Raw genomic sequence first — 27,389 nt, forward strand, 5'->3', positions numbered from 1 at the left:
TCCTGTTAAGACCACAATTTTATACCAAGTTTCTGAGATCATATGGCTGAATTTGGAACTGTCACACACTGATAGTGAAGTGAAAATCAGTTCAACCAAGCCTGAAAAACAATTTCAAGTTATCTTTTAAAGTTTGTGTTTAAGATAAACAATGAGTAATTTTTAAATTTTATCTAAAATTCAATTTTAATTTGGCTTCATCTACTTTCTCTGGCTATCCTACAAATCAGAGGAGCCATGTACAAAAGTGTTTGTAGTAGCACTGTTCATAATAAAATCTAGGGCTCACCTAAATCTGCACGGAGGAAATAATCGATAAACTACGTATTCACACAACAGAACATTAGGCAGCAGTGAAAATGAATGAACTACAGCTATGAGTAGTAATGTGAGTAAATCTTAGAAACATTATTTAATGTAAAAAATAATTTAAAAAAAGAGTAATTCAGAGACCATATATTAGAAATTGAAAAAAAAAAAAAAAGTAAAGTTAAAAAAGGGAGTGGTGGTGCCTGGCTGGCTCGGTTGGAAAGCATGCTAGTCTAGATCTCTGGGCCATGGGTTCAAACCCTAAGTTGGGCATAGAACTTAAAAAAAATTGCAATACTATTTTCATAAGACTCCAACCACAACTAAACAATCTATTGTTTAGAGATCCATGCACATGTCATAAAAATACATACAAGAGAATGAGAAACAAAACAAGGTAGTTGTTACTAAGGTAGCGGTAGAGGCAGGAGACTAGTTTAGAGGAGTTCACAGATTAGTGTGAGAGTTGGTAATGCTCCTGTCCCACACAGGTAGAAGGGACACAAATATTCACTTCATGGCTATGCTTCTTATCTCAGATAGGTTACATAAAGTTTTCTGTTTACATAAAAATATTACATAAAATTTTAAAAATAGATCAACAATCAGGAAAGTTGAGTTGAGCAGATCTGCAGCCAGATCATCTAATGCTTTCTGTTATATTGGGATACCACTCCTACAGAATAAAAATAGCACACCCTGCAATCTGAAAATGGTGCAAAGTACAAACTACCACTCCCTATCTAGCTCCAGGGAGAAGCTAAGAGGTAAAAGCTGACTTCTGTCATAGTGGGGTCACCTTAAAGGAAAGGGATAGTGAGAGTAAAGCCAATTTGCACAAGCTAGCCTAATGCAGACCTAAAATCCTTCTTGGGCTCACAAGACACTTGAGATCAAAACCTCTTCAATGAAGTTTAAAGGAGTGACCTTAGGTCTCTCTGTTAAGGAGAGCAGAGTAAGCAAAAAAAAAAAAGGGGGGGGGGGGCGGAAACAGGCCCCCACGCATGCGCAGTAAGCAAAACCACGTTTCGCACGCGACCGGGTGGAGGCGGAGCTAACGAGGCCGGATAATACGTCACGGAGCGTAAGTGCGTCCTGTTGTAGGGGGCGGGACGTCCGGTTGCGGTTTCCTCGGCGACATCCGCGGGTTAGTTCGCTTCGGGCTTGCGGGCTTCGCAGGCATGGGGGCGTCTCCCGGCCTGCAAACGGACTGCGAGGCGCTGCTCAGCCGCTTCCAGGAGACGGATAGCGTGCGATTCGAGGACTTCACGGAGCTCTGGAGGAGTATGAAGTTCGGGACCATCTTCTGGTGCGTGTTTCTAGTCCGCCGCCCGCCTCTCTCCCAGGTGGGAGGCGGCGTAGGACGCCACTTTGTTCCCCGAGGCATCGCTGGATCCGGGAAGGGCTGAGAAAGGCGGCAGTGTCCGAATGCTGCCGCCAGCCCCGCCGGGCCTCATTCCTGGGCACTTGGATTGGTTTCGACTGCATCGTTTTGCGGCTTCTTGACGAGTTTGTACTTCTGCGTGGCCGCCTTTCGAAACCCTTCCCTCCATCTCCTGCCTCACCGTGGCCTAAGCCCCTCCTCATTTGCCCTCTTCCACTGTTGTTCCCTAGAACCCCATGTTTAAAAACAAACACCTAAGTAAGAACAAATCCCAGCACGACTGAATTCATGTCTCACAGAATAACGAAAGTTGTCTTTCTAAAGTACAAATGAGATCCAGTCACTCCCCCCGCGTACCACTCCAGTGATTTCCAGTGCCCTTAGGGTAAAGAAAGCTCAGATTCCCTAATACGCCTGACGGGCCTCGGTTCGTCTCTGCAGCTTTATCTGCCATTCGCCTCCATGCACTCACTTGCTCCATTCTGCCTGTGGCCCTTTTTGGCGTTTCCAAAGCCTGGAACTTTCCCCCAGCTCCTGCCTGTCCACCTTTTTCTTCACTCAGATTTAAGCTCAAGTGACAGTTCTTTAGGGAAGCCTTCCTTTGCCCTTCTAGGGTAAGGTAAGTAAGGCGTTCATACTGTTTTTCCTAGAGCGCTCTGTTTATCTCTTGACTTACTACAGGTTATTGTGTGTTAAGTTCAGATTACTGAGCCCCACTGAATTTTTTTTATTTTTATTTTTTAGATTGTATTTATTCATGAGAGACACAGAGAGGCGGGCTCCATGCAGGGAGCCTGACATGGGACTCCCATCTCGGGTCTCCAGGGTCACACCCTGGGCTGAAGGCGGCGCTAAACCGCTGAGCCACCCGGGCTGCCCCTGATTGTCAGTCACAGTCCACAGAGTAACTTCTTTGGTCAAGTTACTTGCCTGAGCTTCTATATCTGTAGAATGGAGATAGTGATAATACTTCATATCATAGTTCTGAGGATTAAATGAGATAAAATATGTTGAGGGCACTCTAAATGCTCCATAAATACTCATCATTATTATTACTGCTTTAAAATTTTCCCTTCACTAGATAGAGCTCTGTGAGGACAGTGACTGGATGAATTTAGTATCCTTTAGCATAATATATATGATATTGGAAAAGCTAAATAATTGGCTGAATGAGTCCTTGTGATTAAAACTCTGTTTTCCTGGATAAAAAATGAAAGTTTTCTTTTTTTTTCCTCAATGTAATAATTACTTATGTAGTTTGTCCATTGCATGATTTGGAGGATAGAGAGCTATTTGTTGTATAGTCAATGAAAGGAAAGGAAGTACTTTTTTTTAAGAGTTTATTTTTTTATGAGAGAAGGAGAGCATGAGCTGGGGACAGGGAGAACTGCTGATGAACGGGGAGCCCGATGTGGGGCCCTGTCTCAGGACCCCAGGATCATGACCTGAGCGGAAGGCAGACCCTTCACCGACTGACTGAGCCACCCAAGTGCCCTGGAAAGGAACTAACTTTTTAATGGCTACTAAATGTAATGTGTTTATAGCTTAATGTATTTAATTCATAGAACAACTCTGAAAAGCAAGTATATAATTATCCTTGTTTTATAGATGGGGAAATTGAGGCTTAAGGAGGTTAAGTCCATGATCATAAACCTAGTAGGTGGTAGAGCAGATAATGAAACCTGTTATGTCTGCTGGTACCCAAAACCCATGGTCTTTAAGTGCATCTCCCTTGAAAAGTGGCAGTTAAGGAAAATTTTGCTGGAGTTACCTCAATATTTAGCTAATGGGAAAAACTAGAAATGAGAAAAAGGTAGGGACTACTTGGGAATAGTGATGTTATTTAGAAATTGCTTTGGTTGCTAAAACTACAGTAAGTATTGTGTATTTTTTTTTTAGTATATTTATTATTTGAATAGCCCAGGCTTTGGGAGTATAGGGGTGTCTGCTTTCCTACCCTGTTTTTTCTTTACTTTGGTGAGCTTTACCCTGCAGAATTGGGAGGAGGGCATGGGTTACGTTGTATTGTGGTTTTCTGAATTTTTCATCTAGGTGTCTCAAGGACAAATGAGGTGTAGTGTGAATCCCTGAGAGCATTGGGGAAAATCTCCGTTATATATTAAAATGCATGTAATTTTTGTATTTTATTCTGTATTATAACCATGATTATTTTAATATTTTAAATGCTTAAAATTCTTAACCAGGAATAATTTGTGACCCCTCCCCTTTTGCTCCCCAATTCAGCAAGTAAAATTGATGCTTTAGGAATATGCATCTTGGGATCCCTGGGTGGTGCAGCGGTTTAGCGCCTGCCTTTGGCCCAGGGCGCGGTCCTGGAGACCCGGGATCGAATCCCACGTCGGGCTCCCGGTGCATGGAGCCTGCTTCTCCCTCTGCCTGTGTCTCTGCCTCTCTCTCTCTCTGTGACTATCATAAATAAATAAAAATTAAAAAAAAAAAAAAAGGAATATGCATCTTGTTTACCTAGTGTATGCCTGTGCCTCAGGATAATAAGCACAGCAGAAAATTAGGTCTTTGTGCTTGATCATGAAAGGATCAGATGTAGGATACCCACCCCTTCAGTTTCTAGCAGCTGCTAGAATATACCTCTTTTAAATTTTGTTCATTACGTATTTACTTAAGAGTCATAATATATTTTCTCTTTGTTTTCTAGTGGTAGAATGAGAAATTTAGAAAAGAACATGTTTACAAAAGAAGCATTAGCTTTGGCTTGGCAATATTTTTTACCTCCATACACCTTCCAGATCAGAGTTGGTGCTTTGTATCTGCTATATGGATTATATAACACCCAACTGTGTCAACCAAAACAAAAGGTAATACTTGTTTTCCCTCAGCAAAATAGGAAATTGGTAAAGTGTTTTTATAACAAACTGATATTAATAGGAATGCCAGTGTTTCAAAATTATAATATATTTGTGAAAAAAGATTTACCTTTAATAACAACGTTTTTACTCTTGTTGCAGATTAGAGTTGCCCTAAAGGATTGGGATGAAGTTTTAAAATTTCAGCAAGATTTGATAAATGCACAACATTTTGATGCAGCTTATATTTTTAGGAAACTACGACTAGACAAAGCATTTCATTTTACGGCAATGCCCAAATTGGTATGTTATCTAAAATAGATTGTTTTTCAAAATGAGAGATTATGCTTCATTGTTCATAAAGTACCTCAGTCTCCATATATTGGAAAAGATATTATGTAATTTCCAATACTTGTAGAAAGTTTCTTAAAAATAGGAGAAAATGATTTCTGATTACTTTTTTTTTTTTTTGAAAACAAAAATTCAGTCTCCTTTTCAATGCAGTGTTTTTTTAAATGCTGTCTATTAAATTGTTAGAAAAGGAAATTAGTTTTGGCATCTGCCATTTGCTTATTTCTTTATTCAGAGAACAGGTTACTGAAAGAGGACCAAGGAATTTTAATATTAGTTGGTGAAAAGTTGAAACTTCCACTAATAAAATATATTTCTTCAATCATGACAGTTGAGACACTAGATTGAAAGAGCACTAGGTCCTAAGTCTGGTTCTGACATCAGCTGGCAAATCATGTAACTTGTCTGAAGATCATATGAATTTATAAGTACATGGCATGGCATCTTAAAAGTTGTTTTATTTATTTATTTTTTTAAGATTTTATTTATTTACTCATGAGAGACAGAGACATAGGCAAAGGAAGAAGCAGGCTCCATGCAGGAAGCCTAATGTGGGACTTGATCCCGGGACCCCAGGATCATGCCCTGGGCTGAGAGCAGGCACCAAACCACTGAGCCATCCAGGGATCCCCTTAAAAGTTGTTTTAAAAGTCTAATAGTTTTTGGAAAATAGTTATCTGAGAAATATTCATTATCATATAGCTATCATATAGGATGAAGAAGAAAATTCAACGAGCTGAAGTTACAGAAGAATTTAAGGACCCAAATGATCGTGTAATGAAACTTATCACTTCTGATGTATTAGAGGTAAATTTGGTTTTTTTTGCCCATCAAATATTAGAAAAAAAATGTTTTATTTTTAACTATATATTGAAGTTGTACCTTCATCTGTGGGATACTGGAATTTTTTCCAATGAATTTAACCAATCAGAGAATGCTTATTGTTATTCCAAAGTATCAGAAATAATACACCCTAAATATATGAAAATTTATGGAATAAATCTTGAACCTCAGAAGCAAAAAGATGTAGAAGACTGTAATTGGACTCAGGATATTTAGATTCAAATACTGAAACCACCATTTTTATTTGACTTTAGATAGGCCATAAAACAAGAATTAAAGGGACTTTATTTTTATTTTTATTTTTTAACATTATGTATTCATTTCCTATTCCTTTTTATAATGTCTATTTAAAAACCCATTGAGAGCAATAAGTCTATTCCTTTTTTTTTTTTTTTTTTTTAGATTTTATTTATTTATTCATGAGAGACACAGAGAGAGAGAGAGAGAAAGGCAGAGACATAGGCAGAGGGAGAAGCAGGCTCCATGCAGGCAGCCTGACGTGGGACTCCATCCTGAGGCTCCAGGATCAGGCCCTGGGCTAAAGGCAGCACTAAACCACCCGGGCTGCCCCAATGTTGCTATTCCTTTTTTTTTTTTTTTTTAAGATTTTTAAAAATTTATTTATTCATGATAGAGAGAGAGGCAGAGACACAGGCAGAGGGAAAAGCAGGCTCCATGCCAGGAGCCCAACATGGGACTCGATTCCGGGACCCCAGAATCGCGCCCTGGGCCAAAGGCAGGCGCTAAACCGCTGAGCCACCCAGGGATCCTCTAATGATGCTATTCTAATAAAAATTTAAAGTCAAGAATTATGGATAAGAGGCACAGTCATAAAGTAGCTTTACCAACTAATGTATTTTGGTATTTTATTTCAGTTGTTTAGTATTGAGAAAAAAATCTTTCACATGGATCAGTAGTAAGACTCACAGAATTTTACATGCATAGAAAAGCACTGCCCTGAAAAACAAAACCCACTACAGGACTACAGCCTTAGTAATCCATGATATATTAACATTTCAAAAGAATGGATTCATTCATATATATTAAGAGTGGAAAAAAAAAAAAAAAAAGTGAGAGTTCTCATGAGAGAGTGAGTCTAACCAGATGGGAGCCTTCGTCAGATTTTTTAATCTCTTTGAGCCTTAGTTTCCCTGTCTTTAATATTAGGATTACCATCCTCATTTCATCCAATTATGAAAATTGAAACTGAATTATGCCTGAGTAATGCTGAGGATGGCATGTGGCACATAGTAGACTCCTGATAAGTGTTACTCCTTTTTTTTCCTCAACTATTCAATCTTCCTATATCAGGAGTAAAAGAGGGATCAGATCTTTGATTTGCTCAAATGTTTCTCTGTGTTGTAGATGCTACCATATTCTGATAGCTTCAGCCTGTCAGATAACACATCTGATTTGTAATTAAGGTAGTAAATCAATTTTTAAAAAAAACTTATTTGAGAGAGAGAGGGAATGAGTGTATGTGTGAGAGCTGGGGAAGAGGCAGAGGGAGAAAGAATCTCAAGCAGACTCCCTGCTGAATGTGGAGCAGGATAAGGGGCTCAGTCTCAGGACCCATGAGATCATGACTTGAACTGAAATCAATAGACGTTTAACCAACTGAGCCACTGAGGTGCCCCAGCAAATTGATTTTTGAAAGTACTCTGGGTGTGTTTTGTAAAATAACTATTTTAAAGCAAGAATTGTTAATTTAAAATCCATGGATGACCTTCAGATGGTCCATGTATCCTTTTTTCCCCTACGTTGTATAATAAACTGTCATACATATGGACACTTGGTTAGGTTGAGATATCATAACTGTCTTCAGATTCTCAAAGGTGTTCATGCCCCCTGCCACAAAATATAGGAATTACTGCATTAGAAGGAAGCTATTTTGCAGGAGCTTAATAAGATGTTTTGTGTAGATTATTTTATTCCTTATAATATCCCTGCCAAATAGGTGTTTTAAACAATTTTTAATTATTTGTTAAACTTCAAATTTTTATTTAGGTTTAGGGTAAGGAGTCAGTTAGGAGAGGTTGTTTGGAAGGAGGAGGAGGAGAAGGGTTCTTGCTGTAGAGGAGGTGGGCAGGTCTGGGATGGAAGCCCAGGGGAAAGACTAGCATTGAGCAGGAGAAGCCTGATTCCTTTCAAACTTGAGGAAAGAAGGTGAAAATGGATTCATATGATTAGTTGTGAAGAAGAGAAGTAGAAGGCAAACAGATCTAATAGTCTGAAATTTAAGAGAGGGCCATTGGGAGTTCAAGGAATTGAGAATAGAGAGTTTGGAATAGTTATTGGGAAGAACAGAAGGTTTGGGGATACCAGAAAGAATTTGCCAGGAAGTACTGAGGTTAACCATAAAAAGAGAGAGGCAGAGGGTGTTTTAGAACAGCAAGATGTTGCATTATTCTTATTCCTATTCTTCTAATGAAAAGGAGGATTTGAATCCAATTGGTTGTAATTTTTGGTCATGGACTAATAGGGTGGTAGAATGTTAACTTTTTCCAACACACCTTCTTTTTTTTTTTTTTTTTTTTTTATAAAGATTTTATTTATTTATTCATGATAGTCACAGAGAGAGAGAGAGAGAGAGAGAGAGAGAGAGAGAGAGGCAGAGACACAGGCAGAGGGAGAAGCAGGCTCCATGCACCGGGAGCCCGACGTGGGATCCGATCCCGGGTCTCCAGGATCGCGCCCTGGGCCAAAGGCAGGCGCCAAACCGCTGCGCCACCCAGGGATCCCCCAACACACCTTCTTAAACGTGCTTTTTAAGTTCTTTTACTCTTAAGAATTAAAGGTTCTGAAGGTGTTGAATTAAAGGTTCCTCTGTTTAAAAAAAAAAAAATTGTTTATGTCAGCAAATAGGTATGGAAGATTTTAGAGAACAGAGCTGAGGTGATGCACAATGGCATATCCTATAGGGTGATTGAGGAAGAGGGTCAGAAGGGCCAAGCTAGGAGCTTCTGTATAAAGTCATCTTGACTTTATCTAGGGTTTTTGGCTTGCCACTGATCTGCTTTGAGAGCCTTATCCCTCAATACCTCAGTTGACTGTCCTGTCCTAGCATAGTCTTTGACCCATTCTTACTATTAATCCTTACATTTAATACTTCTCTACTTTCCTTCTATTGCCTGCAAATGCTATTAAGTTTGCCTGTCAGTGACCTGTATTTTTGTCCTCATTCTGCCACTTCTAGTTTTGTGGTTAAAAGGAATAATAAAATGAAAAGAATAGGACCAGAACTTGATTTTTGTTGAATCACTATATTGTACAGCTGAAACTAATATGTTAACTATAATGGAATTTTTTTAAATGAAATTAATATAACTGTATGTTAATTATAATGGAATTCTTAAAAAAGTATATGGGGAAAAAGAAACTTTTGACTATTAATTTTAACTCTGCTACTTAAATATGACCTTGAACTAGTCATTTCATTTCTGAGTCTTTCTTTATACAATTATAATGATGGCTGTTATATGTTGAGTTTTCAGCATGTTCAGGAACTATGTTAGATGCTTTATGTTGTTATCTTAACTAATAGTAACCCTGTAAAGGAGGTAGTATTTTCCTAATTTTAAAAACAAGGAAACTGAGGTTCAGAGAAGTTAAGTAATTTGCACGCTGCAAGGTGTAGACTAGATTTGACTGTCTAAGGCTGTAAAGCTCTGAAGTTCATTGTTTTATTTCTTAATCCTTTACCTTTGTATAGTGCTTTACATTTTATAGAACACTCCCACTTGTAAAAGCTCACTTGATACTTTTATACTGGATTAGATGGCATCGCTTAATTTTGTACAGATGTGGAATATGATTCTCAGATTGAGGTATTTGCTCAAAGCTACAGTCTGGCAAGTGACAGAACTCAGGCTCAAAACCAGGTCCAGCGTAGTGATCTTTTCCCTATATTCTTCTGCATGTACTATATGGGATATAGTACACTATAAGCTGTAGAAAGTTAGAGGCTCCCCATGTCTAGACACTGTTCTCCTTTGAATATCATGCATATGTGAGTATTCACCACTATCCAGCAGTTTCTGATTGCTTGAACAGATAGATATCTGTCAATTCCATCAAAACCTACTGGAAATGAATGGAGTAGCCTAACTAGGGATGATTCAGATGTTGGAGAGATCATCTATGATGGAAGTGTCAGTAGTTCTCTGCTGGTCTTTGCGCTAAGGCTCAATACTGGTTTTATCTGTTTTCCAAAGTCTGCCTATAATGTGTTATCTTTCTCCTTACCTCATAGACCTACCCATTTGGCTGGAGGTTTCTGGGGAATAAATGTCTAAGTGATAAGTGATTCCTCAAATATTGTTACACATTGCCTTCTATTTCTTTTAATCCCGGATCTTACTAGTGAAAAAATGATGAAGCTTATAAGCACATAGGCTTTGAGATTTGTGAAAGTCAGCACATCTCGGTGGAAGATTGGGTGAGAGTCATTACATAGGAATTTATGGCTGAAAATAAAGAATTGTTAAATATCCTTGAAATGATAATATAAAATTTAAAAAAATACAGTCTTGGTTGTCATTAGTGATATTTAATGATGTTATACTGTAAGTAAGTTTTGTTATGTCCTATCTTTTCCCCATCTCTCTCCATACAGTGTATATTAATGTTTGTTGAGTTAAATTCAGTGACTCATTATCTCTGGAAAGCAGCTTCTTCATTAATAAAGTTGTACTATTTTGGCTGCGTGATTATATTATTTTCAATATATTGTAGCATGTTATTCCTATCAACTTAGTCATTTTATTTTGAGTTGGTTTCGCCTTTAAGTTTCTCCTCAAAAATTGAAATAAAAGACTCATCTTTTTACTTTTAGGAAATGCTGAATGTTCATGATCATTATCAGAACATGAAACATATAATTTCAGGTGATAAATCCAATCCTGACAAAGCCCTCAGCTTGATAAAGGATGATTTTTTTGACAATATTAAGAACATAGTTTTGGAGCATCAGCAGTGGCACAAAGATAGAAAGGTATGTGACCGCTTGTTTGATGCCTCACCATGTATTCACCTGGTACATTCATGGCTGGACATAAGTGAAGAAGTTGAGATGCAGCTTAGTTCAGTGCCTACTTTCTTCTGGAGTTAAGATTTCAAGGGCTTTATTTTCCTAGCTATGGTGTTGCCAGATGTTATTTAACCATACAAACAGATTTCGTATGTAATTATATAGTGAAACAATTATTAATAACAATTCTATAATACATGTTAAATAATACACTGTATATACAAATACACTGTATATATGTGTATATATATACACACACATACACTATATATTTATATATAATATTGGTGTAACTATAGACGAATAAGTAATTGTGGTTTTCCAGAGCTTGCACACTGGCAGTCTTTGGGCCAGATCCTACACACAGGTGTGGTTTATTTGACACAATGTTGATCCTAACATTGTTTTATTTTTTAATTTTTAATTTTTTAAGATTTTATTTATTTGAGAGAGAGAGCATCCGCACACAAAAGTGGGGGGAGTGGCAGAGGGAGAGGGAGAAGCAGGCTGCCCGCTGACCTGGGAGCCCGAAGAGATTGATCCCAGGACCGTGAGATCATGTCCTGAGCTGAAGACAGACACTTAACTGACTGAACCACCACCTAGGGCACCCCTAACATTGTTTTAAAAAGTTGAATTAATCACTAGCATTTAAATTTTTATGGACTTCACTTAAAATTTCAGACATCCAACTTCTCTTCTCTAAAACTTCTCTTCAGTGGTTTGGGGGCACCTGGGTAGCTCAGTCAGTTAAATGTCCAACTCTTGATTTTGGCTCAGGTCATGCATGATCTCAGGGTTGTGAGATTGAGCCTTCTGTTGGGCTCTAGGCTCAGCACAGAGTTTGCTTGAGATTCTTTCCCTCTCCTTCTGCCACTGTCCCCATTTCCCCAGTTCACATGCTCTTTCTCTTTCTAAAATAAATACATAAATCTAAAAAAAATTTTTTTAGGGATCCCTGGGTGGCGCAGCGGTTTGGCGCCTGCCTTTGGCCCAGGGCGCGATCCTGGAGACCCGGGATCGAATCCCACGTCGGGCTCCCGGTGCATGGAGCCTGCTTCTCCCTCTGCCTGTGTCTCTGCCTCTCTCTCTCTCTCTCTCTGTGTGACTATCATAAATAAATAAAAATTAAAAAAATAAAATAAAAAAAAAATAAAAAAAATTTTTTTAAAGTCAGTGGTTTGGTAACACAGGTCCCATTTTTCTGCATGGCAGCATATGCTAGCCCTGAGTGGTGGCTTCTTCCATTGTGGTAGGACATGCTCTACCTGCCTCAGTTTATCCATTTATAAACCTCATCAACATAAATCTTCAATTTAGTTTTCTGATCCAAAAACTGATGCTGGAGCTGCCCATATTCCACAGTAACCTTTTCATGTAGGGAAACTTTCTTACTCTGGAAACCTTAGGGCCAGCCTTGCTAACTTTAACTTTGAAACCACTACTCCATCTTATTTTAGGAAATCCTTTTAGGAAAAAATTAATGTAGTATATAAGCAAGTTCTGATGACTTACTGTGTGTCTGGTATTGTGTTAGTATTTTCACAAATGTTAGATCCATATTATTATTTTATATATTGTCTTTCAGAAAGATTGGCTGCCAGCTTTTGGCTTTTCATTGTATAAAGGGAGCTGGCTTAAAAAAATAAAGGGAGCTGGCTCAAAACTTAATTTTACAAAAGATGAAGAAAGTGATGAGATTACAGTCTTGGGAAGAAGAAAATAATTTGCTTGCTCTACCCATATTTATTTTAATGAGAGAGCACATTTTAGAATGTCTGAATATTTTGTTATAAATGGGTTACACAAATGACCTAGGCTATTCATGTAAAACTCTATTATATTATCTTTTAGTACTTTTATAGTACTTCTTTTTATATTACTCTCTTTTAATAAACTCTAGTTAGCATTACTAAGACTTCTGAAAACCTGAAGGAAAGGAGAATAAAAGTTTTTTTTTTTTTTTTTTTTAAAGATTTTATTTATTGCGGCAGCCCCTGTGGCTCAGCGGTTTAGCACTGCCTTAACCCCGGGGCATGATCCTGGAAACCCCAGGATCGAGTCCTGCATCAGGCTTCCTACAGGGAGCTTGCTTCTTCCTCTGCCTGTGTCTCTGCCTCTCTCTCTCTCTGTGTCTCTCATGAATAAATAAATAAAATCCTTTAAAGGAGCCTGATGTGGAACTCGATCCCAGGACCCCAGGATCACAACCTGAACCAAAGGCAGATACTCAATCACTGAGCCACCCAGGTACCTCTTAAACCAGTTTTCTTACTGCTATATGAAATGCATGTTTTCCTTCATTAGGAGGATTTAGGCATTTTATTGATAAATTTTAGAACTATTTTGAAACCTAACCGTGATATTAATGTCAGGTGGTGAACCATGCTGTAATAATGTGAAATGATCTTTTAGTTTTGCAATAATTGAAAGTAAATGATTCTCATTGCTATGAAATGATTTGCAATTGATTTTTAGTTAATTCGAATTATAAATGTGCATATATAACTTTTTTGTTCTTTTAGAATCCACCCTTAAAATCAAAAGTTAAAGATGGAGAAGAAAAGAGAGAAGGAAATTCGCAAGAATCAGAGGTCAGAAAAATTCACTATATGATTGTTTACAGGGGAGTATTTGGGTTAGCTTCTTTCATTTTACATGTGGCTGTGATTCTATATACAAGTATCATGACCCTTGGTCACTTTTGTAACAATTATCTGAGACAGTTCTGAAACATCAGTTCTCTGAAGAATTAGTCTGGTTTTTTTTTTTTTTTTTTTTTTTTTTACTAGAAACCCTGTGAAAGACACATCAAGTGTAGATTGGGAGTGAGGATGCTAAGTGTTTCTACAGGGAAAGGGAAGCATAATGGTGGAAGGTGCTCTCAGTCCATACACAGACAGAGCAGGGTGTTTGCTAAATGTCTTTCCTTCCTGTCTGACTTTGAACCAGTATGGAGCTCTAGCTACAGTTAGTGCTTCCTGCCTCCAGAGTTTTCATCCATCTTGGTGGATGAGACAAGGAGCCATCTTAGGACATAGGCAGATGAGGGGGGAATGGCCTGATCACCAAGGGTTTCATTCATAGTCTCCTTAAATCCTGAATAACAGCAGTCAGTAGCCACGGGGATGGTATTGTGAACCCGCTATGAGAATGTAGTGTGCATGTATGTCTTTGGCCAATGTGTCCAATAAATGCTAATTTCTTTGACCCTACCTTTTGTCTCAGATCTCATTTCTGGTAACAAATACTGGGGAATCTGTAATTTCTTTTAAGGTTTATGTGTGTTGACTTTTTCCCCTTCCCGTTTCTTTTTTATCCAGAGATGTGAAAGGGCAGAATCCTTAGCAAGAATAAAATCAAAGGCCTTTTCAGTTGTGGTTCAGGTAAGTTATTTTGTTAGTAAGGTCATTTAGGAATTGACTTGATGCTTTTTTGACATTATTTTTAATCACAGTAATACATGTACATGGTTTAAAAAGTCTAATACTATTATAGAGCTTATATTACCCGGCAGTCTCCTGTTCCACCACTTCCACCCCTGTATTCCTAATCCATCTTCAACTTTTTCTCTTTTAGTTGTCTTTTCTGGTCTTTACCTGGAATTTTGATACTGTTGCTTTTTATTGTCTTCCAGCTTTTAGTATTATTTATTTATTTATTTAAGATTTTATTTTATTTATTTATTCATGAGAGAGAGAGAGAGAGAGAGAGAGAGAGGCAAAGGCACAGGCAGAGGGAGAAGCAGGCTCCACGCAGGGAGCCCGATGCGGGACTCCATCCCGGGCCTCCAGGATCACGCCCTGGGTGGAAGGTGGTGCTAAACTGCTGAGCCACCCAGGGATCCCCACTTTTAGTATTCTTGATTGTGAAAGGTTTTAGGATTTTCTCTCTATCCCTTGAGTTTTGAAATTTCATGATAATGTAATTTGGTATGGGTCTTTTTCTCCATCATTCTTGGCTCTCATGGCAGGCATCCATTTGATCTGATAGCCTTCAGTTCTGAGGAGTTTTTTTTTTTAATAAATAATTGCTTTGATAGTATTTGCTGCATTTTTTTGCTCCTTCTCTTGAATTTTTATTTTCTTATTTTTCTTTTCTGTTTTCAATCTCTGTTCTTAGGGAGATTGCTTAAACTTTATCTTCTGAATCATATTGGATTTTTAATTTTTTTTATTGCTAAGGGTTTTTTTTTTTTTTTTTTCTTTCCTTCTCTGAATCTTTTCTTTAAAAAAATGTATTTTGGTGGGCACTTGGGTGGTTCAGTGGTTGAGTGTCTGTCTTCGGCTCTCATCATGATCTCAGCATCCTGAGATTGAGTCCCACATCGGGCTCCCTGCATGGAGCCTGCTTCTCCCTCTGCCTGTGTCTCTGCCTCTCATGAATAAATAAATAAAAGCTTTTAAAAAAATGTATTTTTTGATGTAATATCTTTATCTTTTATCTCCTTGAGGATGTTCATTACAGTGTTTTGTAGATTACCCCTTTTCCTCCAGAGTTCCTGTTTTTATTTTTGATCTCTTTCATTTTGGTGGCATTTTTAAAATGTTTGAAGAGCCTCAGATCATATTTAAGAGTGGTCATGTGGAGATAAGACTTTTTAACATCAGTATTTCTTTTTGTTGGATCTTGTCATTTTTACCAGACAGCAACCTTCCATTCCCTTGTCGGGAGGAGGGAAGGGTAAGTAAGCCCAGCTACCAATATTTTGGGAGCCTACAGAGAAAATCAAGAGGTATACCATTCCTTATGCAGGTTTCACTTAACTTCCCTATTATCAGGAAAGGCTGGCTGGCACCTTCTCTGGGTTAGCCTCTCCAGAGAGCAAGCCCCCCAGTTTTTTTTTTTTTTTTAATTTATTTATTCATAGAGACACAGAGAGAGGCAGAGACATAGGCAAAGGGAGAAGCAGGCCCCATGCAGAGAGCCTGACATGGGACTCGATCCCAGGTTTCCAGGATCACGCCCTGGGCTGCAGGTGGCGCTAAACCGCTGCGCCACCAGGGCTACCCCAAGCCTCCAGTTTTCTATAGGAGGTCAGTTGACTTTGGGAAATGGGACACTATTGATTTTGTAGATTTTCAGCATATCTCTGATTTTTAGACCCATTTCTGATGACTCTCATTTCTGATCCACTTGGATTAACTTGCTTTATAGTAACTTTCTTGGTACAGGCAATTAGATTTTAGAGTTCTTGATTCTGTTAGGTCAGCTATCGTTCACTGTTCCTACTACTAAATTTTTTTTAGCAGCTGTGTTGTTTTCTATTATCTTGTTTTGTGAGTTTATTCATTTTTATTTTCTTACACTCATTTTAGTGGGATTTCAGGAGGAAGCACTGATAAATTTATGTATTTAATCCCATATTTTTTCTTGGATTATTTTCATGAGTATAAGAGTGTCTTTATCCTGTGGAAATTACTATCATTTTCTAGTTGTAGAAATGAGAAGGAATAAATAAAAAAATTAAAAATGATTATAGGTTAGTTAAGTACTACATATTTGCTATCCCACAGTAAATTGAGTACAAAATATTGAATGAAAGCCCTAAGGATAATAAATTAATTAATCCAAATTGTTTTAAACCAGAACTGTTCCATGGTATATAGTACTAATTAATGTTTAATGTGTATCTTAAGATATAAAATACTTTTTAAAAGTTATTAAAGAATTAAATTGTAATTCCCACAAAGTATTATAAGAGTGTGTCATAGCATAGCTGCAGGTTTTTTCTTTATTGAGGTACAATTAACATAATGAGTAATAATTTTAAATATCTGTTAATACCTGGACTGTGTATGTCACATTAGCTGAAAACTCCTATAAGGACTCTGCTTAGGCAAATAATGGAATTCATTGATAAAACTGAAATGTCCTTGCGCTGTCCCTCAATTTCTAACTCTTATGTTGCTTTCACTCTCTTCATGTGTTGTGTCTGACAGCCAGCTTTGCACATTCCCAGCTCTAGGTTTTTAGAAAGGAAGAATTTTCCTTCCTAATAGCTAGACAGAATTTTAAAATTGAGCTGTGATAGAGCTCACATGCCCACTCCTGAACAAATCAGTGGCTGTGGTGATGTGAAACTTCTGACTAGATCAGTGGCATATACCTGGAGCCAGGCATAAAGTAGTTCCACTCACAACACATGGTGGTAACTAGGAACATAAATGTTATTAGAATAAAGGGAGGATAGGATATTAGGCAGTAAGAAACCATACTCATCCTTTACACCTGTTTCCCAACCATGCAACTACAACTACGTTTTAACCCAACAACCATATTTTTTACCCAATTTGAGTAGATGATGACAGCTGCAGGGAGCCTTTCCTGTTGTAACAATAAAAGAGTATATTTATGCACCAAGTATTAAGCCAGTATAATGGTGAAATACTTTATGACTTATTTTTCCTCCTCTTTGTATATTTTGCCTTTTCCTAAATTGGTCAGTTGGATTCATTTTGTGATTCATTGTGGTTAATTGGATTTCTAACTCTTAAGGCATCCAAGTCAAGAAGGCATCGTCAAGTCAAACTTGACTCTTCTGACTCTGATTCTGCATCTGGTCAAGGACAAATCAAAGCAACTAGGAAAAAAAGAAACAAAGAAACATTGAAATCAGAAGGAAGGAAGATGCCTTCCAGAAACAGAGGTAACTTTTTAGTCTTTTGAGACTGCATGAGGGATAATGGATCTTGTTTACAACCTCTTCTCACCGAGTTTTCTTTATTAAAAGGGGTTAGGTACTTGTTTGAGAACTTTGTGAAATTTAACATAAAAAATAAATTTTCTTAGATTCTTAGAAACTGACTGCTTTAAGGGACCCCAGGAGTTGACATATTCATCATTTCAAAGATGATGAAATTTAGGTCCACACAAATTAACTAACTTGTCCAAAAATGAAATAGCTAGTTGTAGAATCATTCTAGAATTATCCAGGGCATACTTTATTAGTACTTTTTATGTGTGAATTAAACTTATGTGTAGAATTAGGTATAAGTAATACATTCTATTAACTATATACTCTATATAAACTATATTACCCTTTAGCTGTACTAATTTTCCTTTAAAATAGTGTGTTTATAAAATTAACCTTGGTATTTGATTCTTAAAGAAATGACTATATATTTCAATAGTTTAATTTTTAACAAATTACACAAGTAATATATATTCACCAGACATAAAGTTGGAATCTAATTAGCAGGCTCAGGAGTAAAAAACATTGGAAACATTAGGAAAAATTTAATGCTTGATACAAAACACACTCCCAGCTACTACAGTAGTATATAAAGATATATTATGGCTTTTCAACAATGTTTTCTTTCCTATATTGAGGCAGTGGAAGGAGAATTGAAGTTAAATACCTTTAACATAGTCCAGATATGATGAAGTTCGGTAAGAGTTGCTTGAAGTATACTGAAAATTCAAAGGAGATACCATATTTGTTAAGGACAATCAGGAAATACTTCAAAAGCAGAATTTCTTAGTTCTTTTTTTTTTTAAAGATTTTATTTATTTATTCATGATAGATACACAGAGAGAGGCAGAGACACAGGCAGAGGGAGAGGGAGAGAAGCAGGCTCCATGCAGGGAGTCGGATGCGGGACTCAATCCCAGGTCTCCAGGATCACACCCTGGCCAAAGGTGGCAGCAAACCGCTGGGCCACTGGGGCTGCCCTCTTAGTTCTTTTTACAAGATTAGCAGATATTGGGAAGAAAACTGTTAGACCAATCTCACATAAGTATTACTGAAAAAAACTTGTGTTATATATTTTGAAAGAATCCCAGATATAAAACAATTTGATGAATGCATTTTGTTCCAGGATGCAGGGATGGTACAATTAGGAATTTATCAATATAATTTGTCATACAAATAAGCTAAAGGGGAAAATGTGAATTCATTTTAATAGTTACCCAAGAAGACATTTGATAAAATCTAGCATCCGTTCTTAATTAAAAAAAGAATCCTTTAGATTAGGGGGTCAGCAGACCTATTGTAGATAGCCAGAGAGTAAATATTTTAGGCTTCATGGGCCATATGATTTCTGTCAAAATTACTCAACTCTGCTATTGTAAAGCAGAGGTACTTTATGCTCTAAAACAGTGCAAAATAGCTTCAAAACTGTTTGCAGCACATATAATAATGTTAACATTTCTAATTTTAGGGAAGCTCTTATAAATTAGTAAGAAAAAAAGGCCACCACCCAGTGTAAAAACTCCTTGGCAGGCAATTCACAAAGTGCAGTCAACATGCATATGAAGAGATTTTTAATCTCAAAAGTTAAAGGAATGTAAATTAAAACATGATTTTTATATAATTTATTAGCTTGGCAAAGAATTAGGATAAGTGAATACCCACTGATAGAGTGTAAAGAGGTAAAATCTGAATTTAAGTGGGAGTATAAATTGGCACATCCTTTTTAGACAGCAATTTGGAATCATCTGTCAAAATTTTAAAGGTATGTGCCTTTTAATATAGCAATTCAATTTTGAGGAATTTATTCTTTACAAGTAACAAAAACACACGATATTGCAGGATTGTTTGAAATGGCAAAGACTAAACAAGTCAAATATATAACATCGAAAAATTGGGTACATAAAATTGTCAGCCCATACAAATGGGTATTTTGCAGTTATTAAAAAGCTAGAGAAAGTTTTATATATAGTGACATGAAAATAGATCCAAAATATACCAATGTATTACTTAGTGTATTACTTAGATTGCATTTCTGTTTATAAAAATATCTTAAGGGGTGTCTGGGTGGCTCAGTTGGTTGAGTGTCCAGCTCTTGGTTTTGTCTTGGGTCATGATTTCAGGGTCATGGGGTCCAGTCCCCTGTTGGGCTCTCTGAGCTCAACAAGGAGTCTACTTGTCCCGCTCCCTCCCACTCTGTCCTGTCCCTCCCCCCTGCTTGCACACACATACTCTCAAATACATACATACATAAAATCTTTTAAGAAATACATATGTAGACATAAACATAATGTTTATCATTAAATCTAGAAGCATATTAATAGTGGTTAATTCTGAGGATGGGATCATGAGAAATTTCCAAGCCCATGAATTTCTATAATGTTGTGAATTTTTTGTGATAACTGTATGTTACTTTAGAAATGAGGAAAAAAATCCAAAGTTTTTTTATTTTAATATAATTAAAAATACTTTCACAGACTTTAGACAAATAGAGGGATTGGCGTGAAAAAAGCAGGGTAGTTGGAAGTATAGTGACTCCCTTCTGCTTGAGAGTATAAAGGATGTGTTGAGGAGCTACTGTTAATGTAGAAAAATATGTCGAGGATTGTATTTCGACCAGCCCTGAGATGTGGAACCATTAAATTTTGGTAGGCAGAGGGGAGTCATTGAGAATTCTGAGCAAGAAAGTGGTATGATCAGTTTTCTTAGAAAAAAATCAGTCGGGAGTAGTGTGGTTAGGTAGGTGGGGATAAACTGAAAACAGGAACACTAAGTAAAAGGCTGTTTAGGAGTAATGAGTATCTGGCTAGGTGGTTGTAGGAATTGACAAAGAAGAGTGACAGATATGAGAGCCAATGTATATTACCAAATGTAGATGCCAACGTAGCTATATGTAACCAAATATAGAGGCTGGTGGAGAGGGACAGGATAAGGATGCTTAATGCCTAAGCAACTGAGGGAATGTTGGTGCCTTTGACAGAAATAAGGATCACAGGATGAAGACTTCATTTGGGGTAGAATTTGCCCAAGTTTGCCTTTCCAGGTCCAATTCCTGTAATAGTTGTCTGGCACATAAATAAGTGCTTAGTGTAGTGATTGGATTTACTTAAGTTTGTTTTGTTTTGTTTTGTTTTTAACCTAGGTCTGTATTATTTAAGCTTCAGCTGTATGTGTTCCTCATTCCTAGACTATACACATTTCTGGAAGTACATCAGTAATAGTAATGTTGATATGATGGTGAAGAGAGTAGCAGCTGTTATTTCTGTCACACTTAATATCTGCCATGCTTTTTTTTTTTTACATGTTCAAGGTTACCTAGCTAATAAATGGAGCTGAGACTCCAATAGCAGTGTGTCTGAATCCAAGCCTGAATCTTTAACTGCTATACTTGCTGTCCCTCAGGTAACTGGAAATGTGAGTCTGGAGCTCAAATTAGACATGCAATTAGTATATTGTATTCCGGCTGCATGTCTAGTAATCATTTGTTACTAGAGATTGAGCAATAGTCTATTAGTTATAATTGTATCCTACTCTGTTAGCTTTGAGCATAGTAAAACTAAGTGCCTGATACCCTCTAGGGAGTTAGTTTTGTAATGATTTAGGTTAATGATTTAAATGTCAAAATTTACTTTTTAGAAGTTTAATTATTCTGGTTAATATCTCTCTAAAACATTCTTCTCTATATATTACTTATTTTCTACCATGTGCGTTTATCATTTTTATTTTTATTTTTTAATTTTTTTTTTCGTTTATCATTTTTATAATTAGAAAAATGTTTAAATGTATTTTATTTTCTCCTATTTTCTAGAACAGTATATCCTAAACATAATTTAATTTTCTCTTTATGAATCAGGGTTATCATCATAAGCATATTATGTTACTAGGTTTTATAATGCAGTGATCGTATCAAGAAATATCTTGTGTGGAGAAGTGTATACTTATGGCTTCATGCTGCAGTACTTTGTCAGTTTTTAGGTTTTACTTTTTAAAAAGTTTTTTCTGTTACATTTATCATGGTAGGTGTCTTCTTTCGGTTCTCGTTGTAGCTTATAGCAATTTTTTTTGTCCTTTTGCACCTTAACTGTAATGGTTTCAGAAACTGGTTGGCCCTTCATTTCACTTTTATGTAAAATGAATGTAATCAGGTTCTAGATAAAGGCTTGAACATACTGGTAACTAAAGTTCATGAACCTTATTTAATATGTGGACTTTGAGATAAACATCTGAAGTTTTGTGTGTTTGCTTGGGTTTCTGGCTGCAAAATAGATGGGTGAAGCACTATATTTGTTTTTAAGAGCTCTTAGAAAACACTGATTTTTATTTTATTTTTATTTATTTATTATTTTTAAAGATTTTATTTATTCATGAGAGACAGAGAGAGAGAGAGAGGCGGAGACACAGGCAGAGGGAGAAGCAGGTTCCGTGCAGGGAGCCCGATGTGGGACTCGATCCTGCGTCCCCAGGATCAGGCCCTGGGCTGAAGGCGGCGCTAAACCACTGAGCCACCCAGGCTGCCCTGATTTTTATTTTTTTAAACAATATAGAAATCCATCTCTTAAAACGTGATTATTCATCATGTGACTAAATAAGGCTTGTTTCTCAACTCTCCCTGTTAACTCAAAAATCCTTACCTTGATGTGGTTGGATAGATTCTATGAGGTTGTAAATGTGGAGTTAGGGAAAAATCATTAATAATGGGTATGGATGGACATAGCTAAAAGTTAACTTGGGTAGATTGTACTAATTTTGTGAACTGAAAAACTTTACAGGTTCAAGTATTAAAAAATAGGTTCAAGTATTAAAAAAATGTAATTAGATGTAGAAAGAGATTTCCTAAAACATTATCGATCATCTTAAAAATCGTGTAAGTTATTGTAGTTAGTATTTATGATTTGCAAGTAAAGGTAAAATTCTACTTTAATGATTTAATGGGAAACTAGTATTATTTTAAGTTTGAATTATGTTTACGTGGAAGCTTATTGCTACAATTTATTCAACTCCACCTTAGAGCAATCTGTATTTATTCCATAAACTCCATATTCCGTTAAGAATCTCATTGTGTATGTGTTCAGAGCAGAAAATTTTAAACTTATTTTCATTTAATTTCTTGCCTACTGTGCTGACAGGAATGTATTAATGTGTGCTAAATGAAATACTGTGGTATAAAATCGTTGAACCCATATTTAATCATTTAATAAACATTTATTCAGGCCCTACTGTATGCCAGGCACTTTTCTAAGTGTTAGGGATACATTGACTGAAACCAAAGTCTGTCTTTGTGAAATTTATATTCTAGTGGGAAGAGGGAGACCATAGAGAAAAAAAATTAACATGTAATAATAGATCAGGTGGTAAAAATATTGTGGAGAAGCATAAGGCAGCATGAGGAATGAAAATATATGTGGGCGTTACTGTTGAGACCTGAAAGTTATGTGCTAAATGAGACCTGATAAGACAATTGTATTTGATCAATTTGGTTAGGATATTTCATCGGGCACTAGAAGGTTGATGTAGAAAAATACTTTGGAAAATGGTAAGTCAGTGGCAAATTATGACTAGAGAAATCTATCTTGTGGAGCACATGTAGTGAGAAGAGAAAGTATACATTCAAAAACAAGGCTATTACCTTTAAAATTACATTTGTGATTAGTTAATTAAGGTGAATTAAGACACATGATTATTCTCTGTTGTCTGCAGATAAAACCCGTGATGTGTGTGATAAAGCTTGAGTAAAATATTCATGTTTGGATAATTTCATTTTTTCTCTTTTCCTCCATTTTCTTTTCTTTAATGGAAGAATTAGATTTTTTTTCAAAGCATAGGTACAAATATAATAATACTTAAAAATAGATATTTATTTTAAAATGCATATTTCTCTTTACCATTATAATTTTAGCTTTTAGTTTAATTTTTATGTTCTTGCAATAATGCCATTATTTGTGTAAAAATTTTTCAAGATTAATCTTTTTGTTTTTATATGAACTCATTTTCCCAACTATTTCCAGATGACATGCAGAATGTACATAAAGAAGATAAATCATTGAGGCTGAGTATGCCTGTAATTACAGAAGAGGAAGAGGACAATGAAAGTTTTAGTGAACCAGGTACAGATGAAATTTTGTCAAACTACTAATGGAAAGTTATGCTTGTAGAGTGAGGTTTAGAACTTTTGAAGAGCATGATGGTTGGCTGTGTGTTCTCGTGATGCTTTTTTCTTTGACACATTGGAGAATTTTAGTATTCAACATGACACTTAAAAGTAAATGTTAATACAATAAGTAAATGGAAAGGAGAAGTAATGGTCAGTTGAGGTGAGAAGGGAAGGCTAGATAAAATACCATTATTAGTATGTGAACACACCTCATCCTGAGGATGTCTGGAATGTGTTCGTAACAAAGGGTTCACAAAATACAAATTTCTGGATATAACTTTAAGAAGATTTTATTGTTAAAAAAACAGTTATTTAAAAAATAGTTATTTCAAATTTGGATATAAAATTTTCACCTATAGAATGATGATCGTAACTAAATAGTTGTAAATTGCATGATGTAAATTAAAATGACTTTATCTGTTAGTGTTATAGTTTTCATAATTTGTAGTGTTTATTAAACAAGCTTAATTAATATTGTCTCTAGTAATAATTAGAGTATTACAGAGAATAAGTTATATTTAGCAGGCTAGGCTTGATAATTGGTAATCCATCAATGATAATGAATATGTGTTAAGAATAATGCCTAATGACTTTTTTTCATTTTGGCTTTATATTTATTTAGGCATTTACTGAGTGCCTATTGTGTTTCAAACACTTAGCTATGTACAGGGCTGTAAAGATACATACTACTGGAAAAAAAAAGATACATACTACTGGAATTTTAGAACCATTTTATTTTGATCACAGTTATGGATCTGAGCACAGTGACTGGCCCACAGGGACTTATATACATATTTGTTGAATGAATCAGATCAGTCTGTCCCTTCAAGGACCTTAGAGTTTAGTTAGGGAGAAAAACCAACCCAGTTCATTATGGTAGGGAGAAGCAGGGTGTTACAGAACTATATAGACAAAGAATAGAAGTATATAAAAAAAGAATAGACACTTACAAGGGAATATTTGTTCCTTTAGAAATGTGAGTGCCTCTGTGATTTGTTTATTAGTATAAGATACTCCTTAGTCTTATGATGAGTTTCAGATTGTAGTTTCTTTCCAGTCTTGATTGGTGGATTTTCTTGTGAGCAGTTAAACTATATATACATACCTTTAAGGCTCTTTGCAAGTCCCATTTAGTCTGTCAGTTTGTGATTTTTAAAAATTTGGTTAAATTATAATTTAATTAATGTACATAATTGAATTCAAATAATTTAATAATATTATAGGAAATCACAGTCTTCCGACTCTGGCTTCCATTTCTTTCTTAATCACTTTGACTCTTTATTATTTTGGTATTTACCTCTGTGTCTCAAAAAAACCATGTATTTTGTCACTTATTTATGTTTTAGTTCTGTGGATTATCTCTTGACTTTACAGTGAGGAAGGCAAGGGTGTAGTTCTCTTTAATACATTCTTCATCTCCCACTTGAGACACATGTATACTTCTCAGGCCCCGGCCTTCCAGTATAATTATTTTAGTTATATTAGTATTCTGCATTTACAAAACATTATTGACAACAGAGCCCTGTAATCTACTATTATTCTTCCTTAATGTGTACATTTGTTTTCCCTAGAGACTGATAACTTTTTGCCTTACTAATTTATTTTTTCTGTAGACTTAACACTAATTTATCCTCAAACTCTTCCTCGATTGAGTAAATCTCCTATTGGGATATTCAAATACAAGGTGAATTTTGTCATTTTCATCTTTTAAAAGAGTCTCTGGCTGACCTCCGACCTGCTTTACTGGATGGTTTGCTCTCTTGGCCTGCTCCACTCCATCCTGGTCACTGCTGTCTTCTAGGAATCTAGAAGATTCCTGGAATCTCTTTTTCTTCTTACTTGTTTTTCCTTTTTCTTCTTTGTCTTTTCTTGTTCCTTTTCCTATCACTCCTCTTTTGTTTTTCTTTGATGGGGAATATTTTATTTCTTTACATCTTTCATAATTTTCATGTTGTATTATCTTACTATTTTTTTTTGTTTTGAATGATTTGTAATTTTTAAGTTCACAACTGTTTTTAGATAAACACGTATTTGGATGTTGGTTGTTGGTTATGACATCCATTGTCATAGCCAAAAAGATGTATGGTACTAGTGGTTTGGGTTACGTTTTCAGGTTTAACTGAAATGAAATTCAAATCTTAATTACTCTCATTGCATTAGTCTGTATACCTTCCGATCTGGCACACTGGGTCTATGCTAGCTGTAGGAAGAGAATATCCATATGAAACCACTTCAGAGTAGCTTATTATTAAATAGGATTTAGGAAGAAAGAATAGGATCTACAGTAGTAAGTAGTAAGTTTTCAACTGCAGTTATCATTTTGAAGAAAAGAATGTATATGTTAGGTTTAGGATTTCTTGTTGGAATTTTGTTGTGAGAACATTCCAATTAAACAGCTCTGTAGTTTAAATGTATGTTACCAGTTATTTTTTAGAACTGACAGACTTCTTAATTTTATGTCTTTAGAGTTCACTGCACCCAAGAGGAAAAGAAAATACAGAACAAAGAACCTGGTATAGAATTCTTAATGTTGACCTTTCTGACAGAAGAAGAGATTTATATTTTGTATATTGAACAGGAAGACTGCTGGTATTAAAAATAATTCTTCTTGGAAACTGTAGGTTATTTCTTTGAAATGGCAATACTGTAACATAGGTCTAGATTTATAAAGAAACAAAAAATCAGAAACAAGTATTTACTTCAGGATTTAGTTTTAACATTTCCTTTTATGATGCATAAATGGAAATAAAATTTGGATTTAGAATGTAATAGAAATAATCCTGTTATTTGCAGGTTATTGCCATTTCCTGTAACTTTTTGTGATGTTATACTTAGAACAGTTTTGATAATACTATTTAAAGTATATATTCTTAAGGTAGTAATGTTTATGACATGCAAGTGTCTAATTACGTTTACAGTCTGATCATGGACTTGTTTGTTGTATATTAACCATTTTATATATTGTATGGTTAAGTGCAATATAATTTTTGCTTTATTTGCTCTATTTTTGAACATATGGTTAATAACATGATTAATATTTAGGAAGCCCAGTTTCTACTTCTGCAATCAATAAGTATTCTTTGGTGCTTGTTTTAAAGCTCCCTTTGGCCTACATTTACGTATGTATATATAGATATATGTATGCATGTGTCCATATGTATACATATATGATTAGTTCAGTACATTTTTAAAGTACAACATTTAAATACTAATTATTTCTTTAAGATAAAGTACATTTAAATATTATTTCTTTAAAAAAATTTTTAAAGATCTATTTATTTTTAGAGAGAGCACATGTGTACATGTGCACGCATGTGCAGTGGCTGAGGGAGGAAGAATCCTAAAGCAGACTCGCTGCCAATCAGGAAAGCCCCATGCAGGGCTCAGTCCCATGACCCTGAGATCATGACCTGAGCTGAAATCAAGAGTTGGCTAGGTAACCAACCGAGCTAGCCAGGTACCCCTAAATACTAATAATTTCTAATAAAACCTTAAAGATTAGTAGTGTAAATTCCAGAATGTGTCTATGGTACAGAATAGATGGTACAGAAAAAAATTTCTGTAGCTTTGTGGATGTGCCTCTGTTAATTTCTCATTTAAGACATATGGAAATCACTTAAGTGATGTTTGAATTGTTCCTAATAGCAGCCAACCTCCATACCATGTGGTTGGCTCAGCCTGTCCTACAGTTGATTATACTCCATGTTGTTTTCCAGCATTGTATATTCAGGAATTTGGCAAATGTCCTGTGAGTGAAAATGTGTGTTATCTATAATCCTTTAAAATAAAAATACTAATGCTACCCCAAA

General features: G+C 35.9%; 1 protein-coding gene across 2 annotated transcripts; it reads left to right on the plus strand.

Moving 5' to 3' along the window:
* Positions 1 to 1,386: 1,386 nt before the first annotated feature.
* SNAPC1 (small nuclear RNA activating complex polypeptide 1) lies at positions 1,387 to 27,389 on the plus strand. 2 transcript variants are annotated; one of them, XM_025443169.3, is made up of 10 exons: positions 1,387 to 1,618; positions 4,368 to 4,527; positions 4,678 to 4,818; positions 5,569 to 5,673; positions 10,544 to 10,702; positions 13,264 to 13,332; positions 14,062 to 14,124; positions 17,237 to 17,387; positions 23,435 to 23,533; positions 26,047 to 27,389. In XM_025443169.3, exons 1-10 carry the CDS (start codon positions 1,491 to 1,493, stop codon positions 26,097 to 26,099), a joined length of 1,128 nt encoding a protein of 375 aa, XP_025298954.1. In that variant the 5' UTR covers positions 1,387 to 1,490; the 3' UTR covers positions 26,100 to 27,389. The 2 variants fall into 2 exon arrangements, with proteins under 2 accessions (XP_025298954.1, XP_025298955.1); XM_025443170.3 differs by lacking the exon at positions 10,544 to 10,702 and having other exon boundaries at positions 1,400 to 1,618.

This window comes from Canis lupus, chromosome 8 (genome assembly GCF_003254725.2).
Source record: "Canis lupus dingo isolate Sandy chromosome 8, ASM325472v2, whole genome shotgun sequence".
Lineage (NCBI taxonomy): Eukaryota > Metazoa > Chordata > Mammalia > Carnivora > Canidae > Canis > Canis lupus.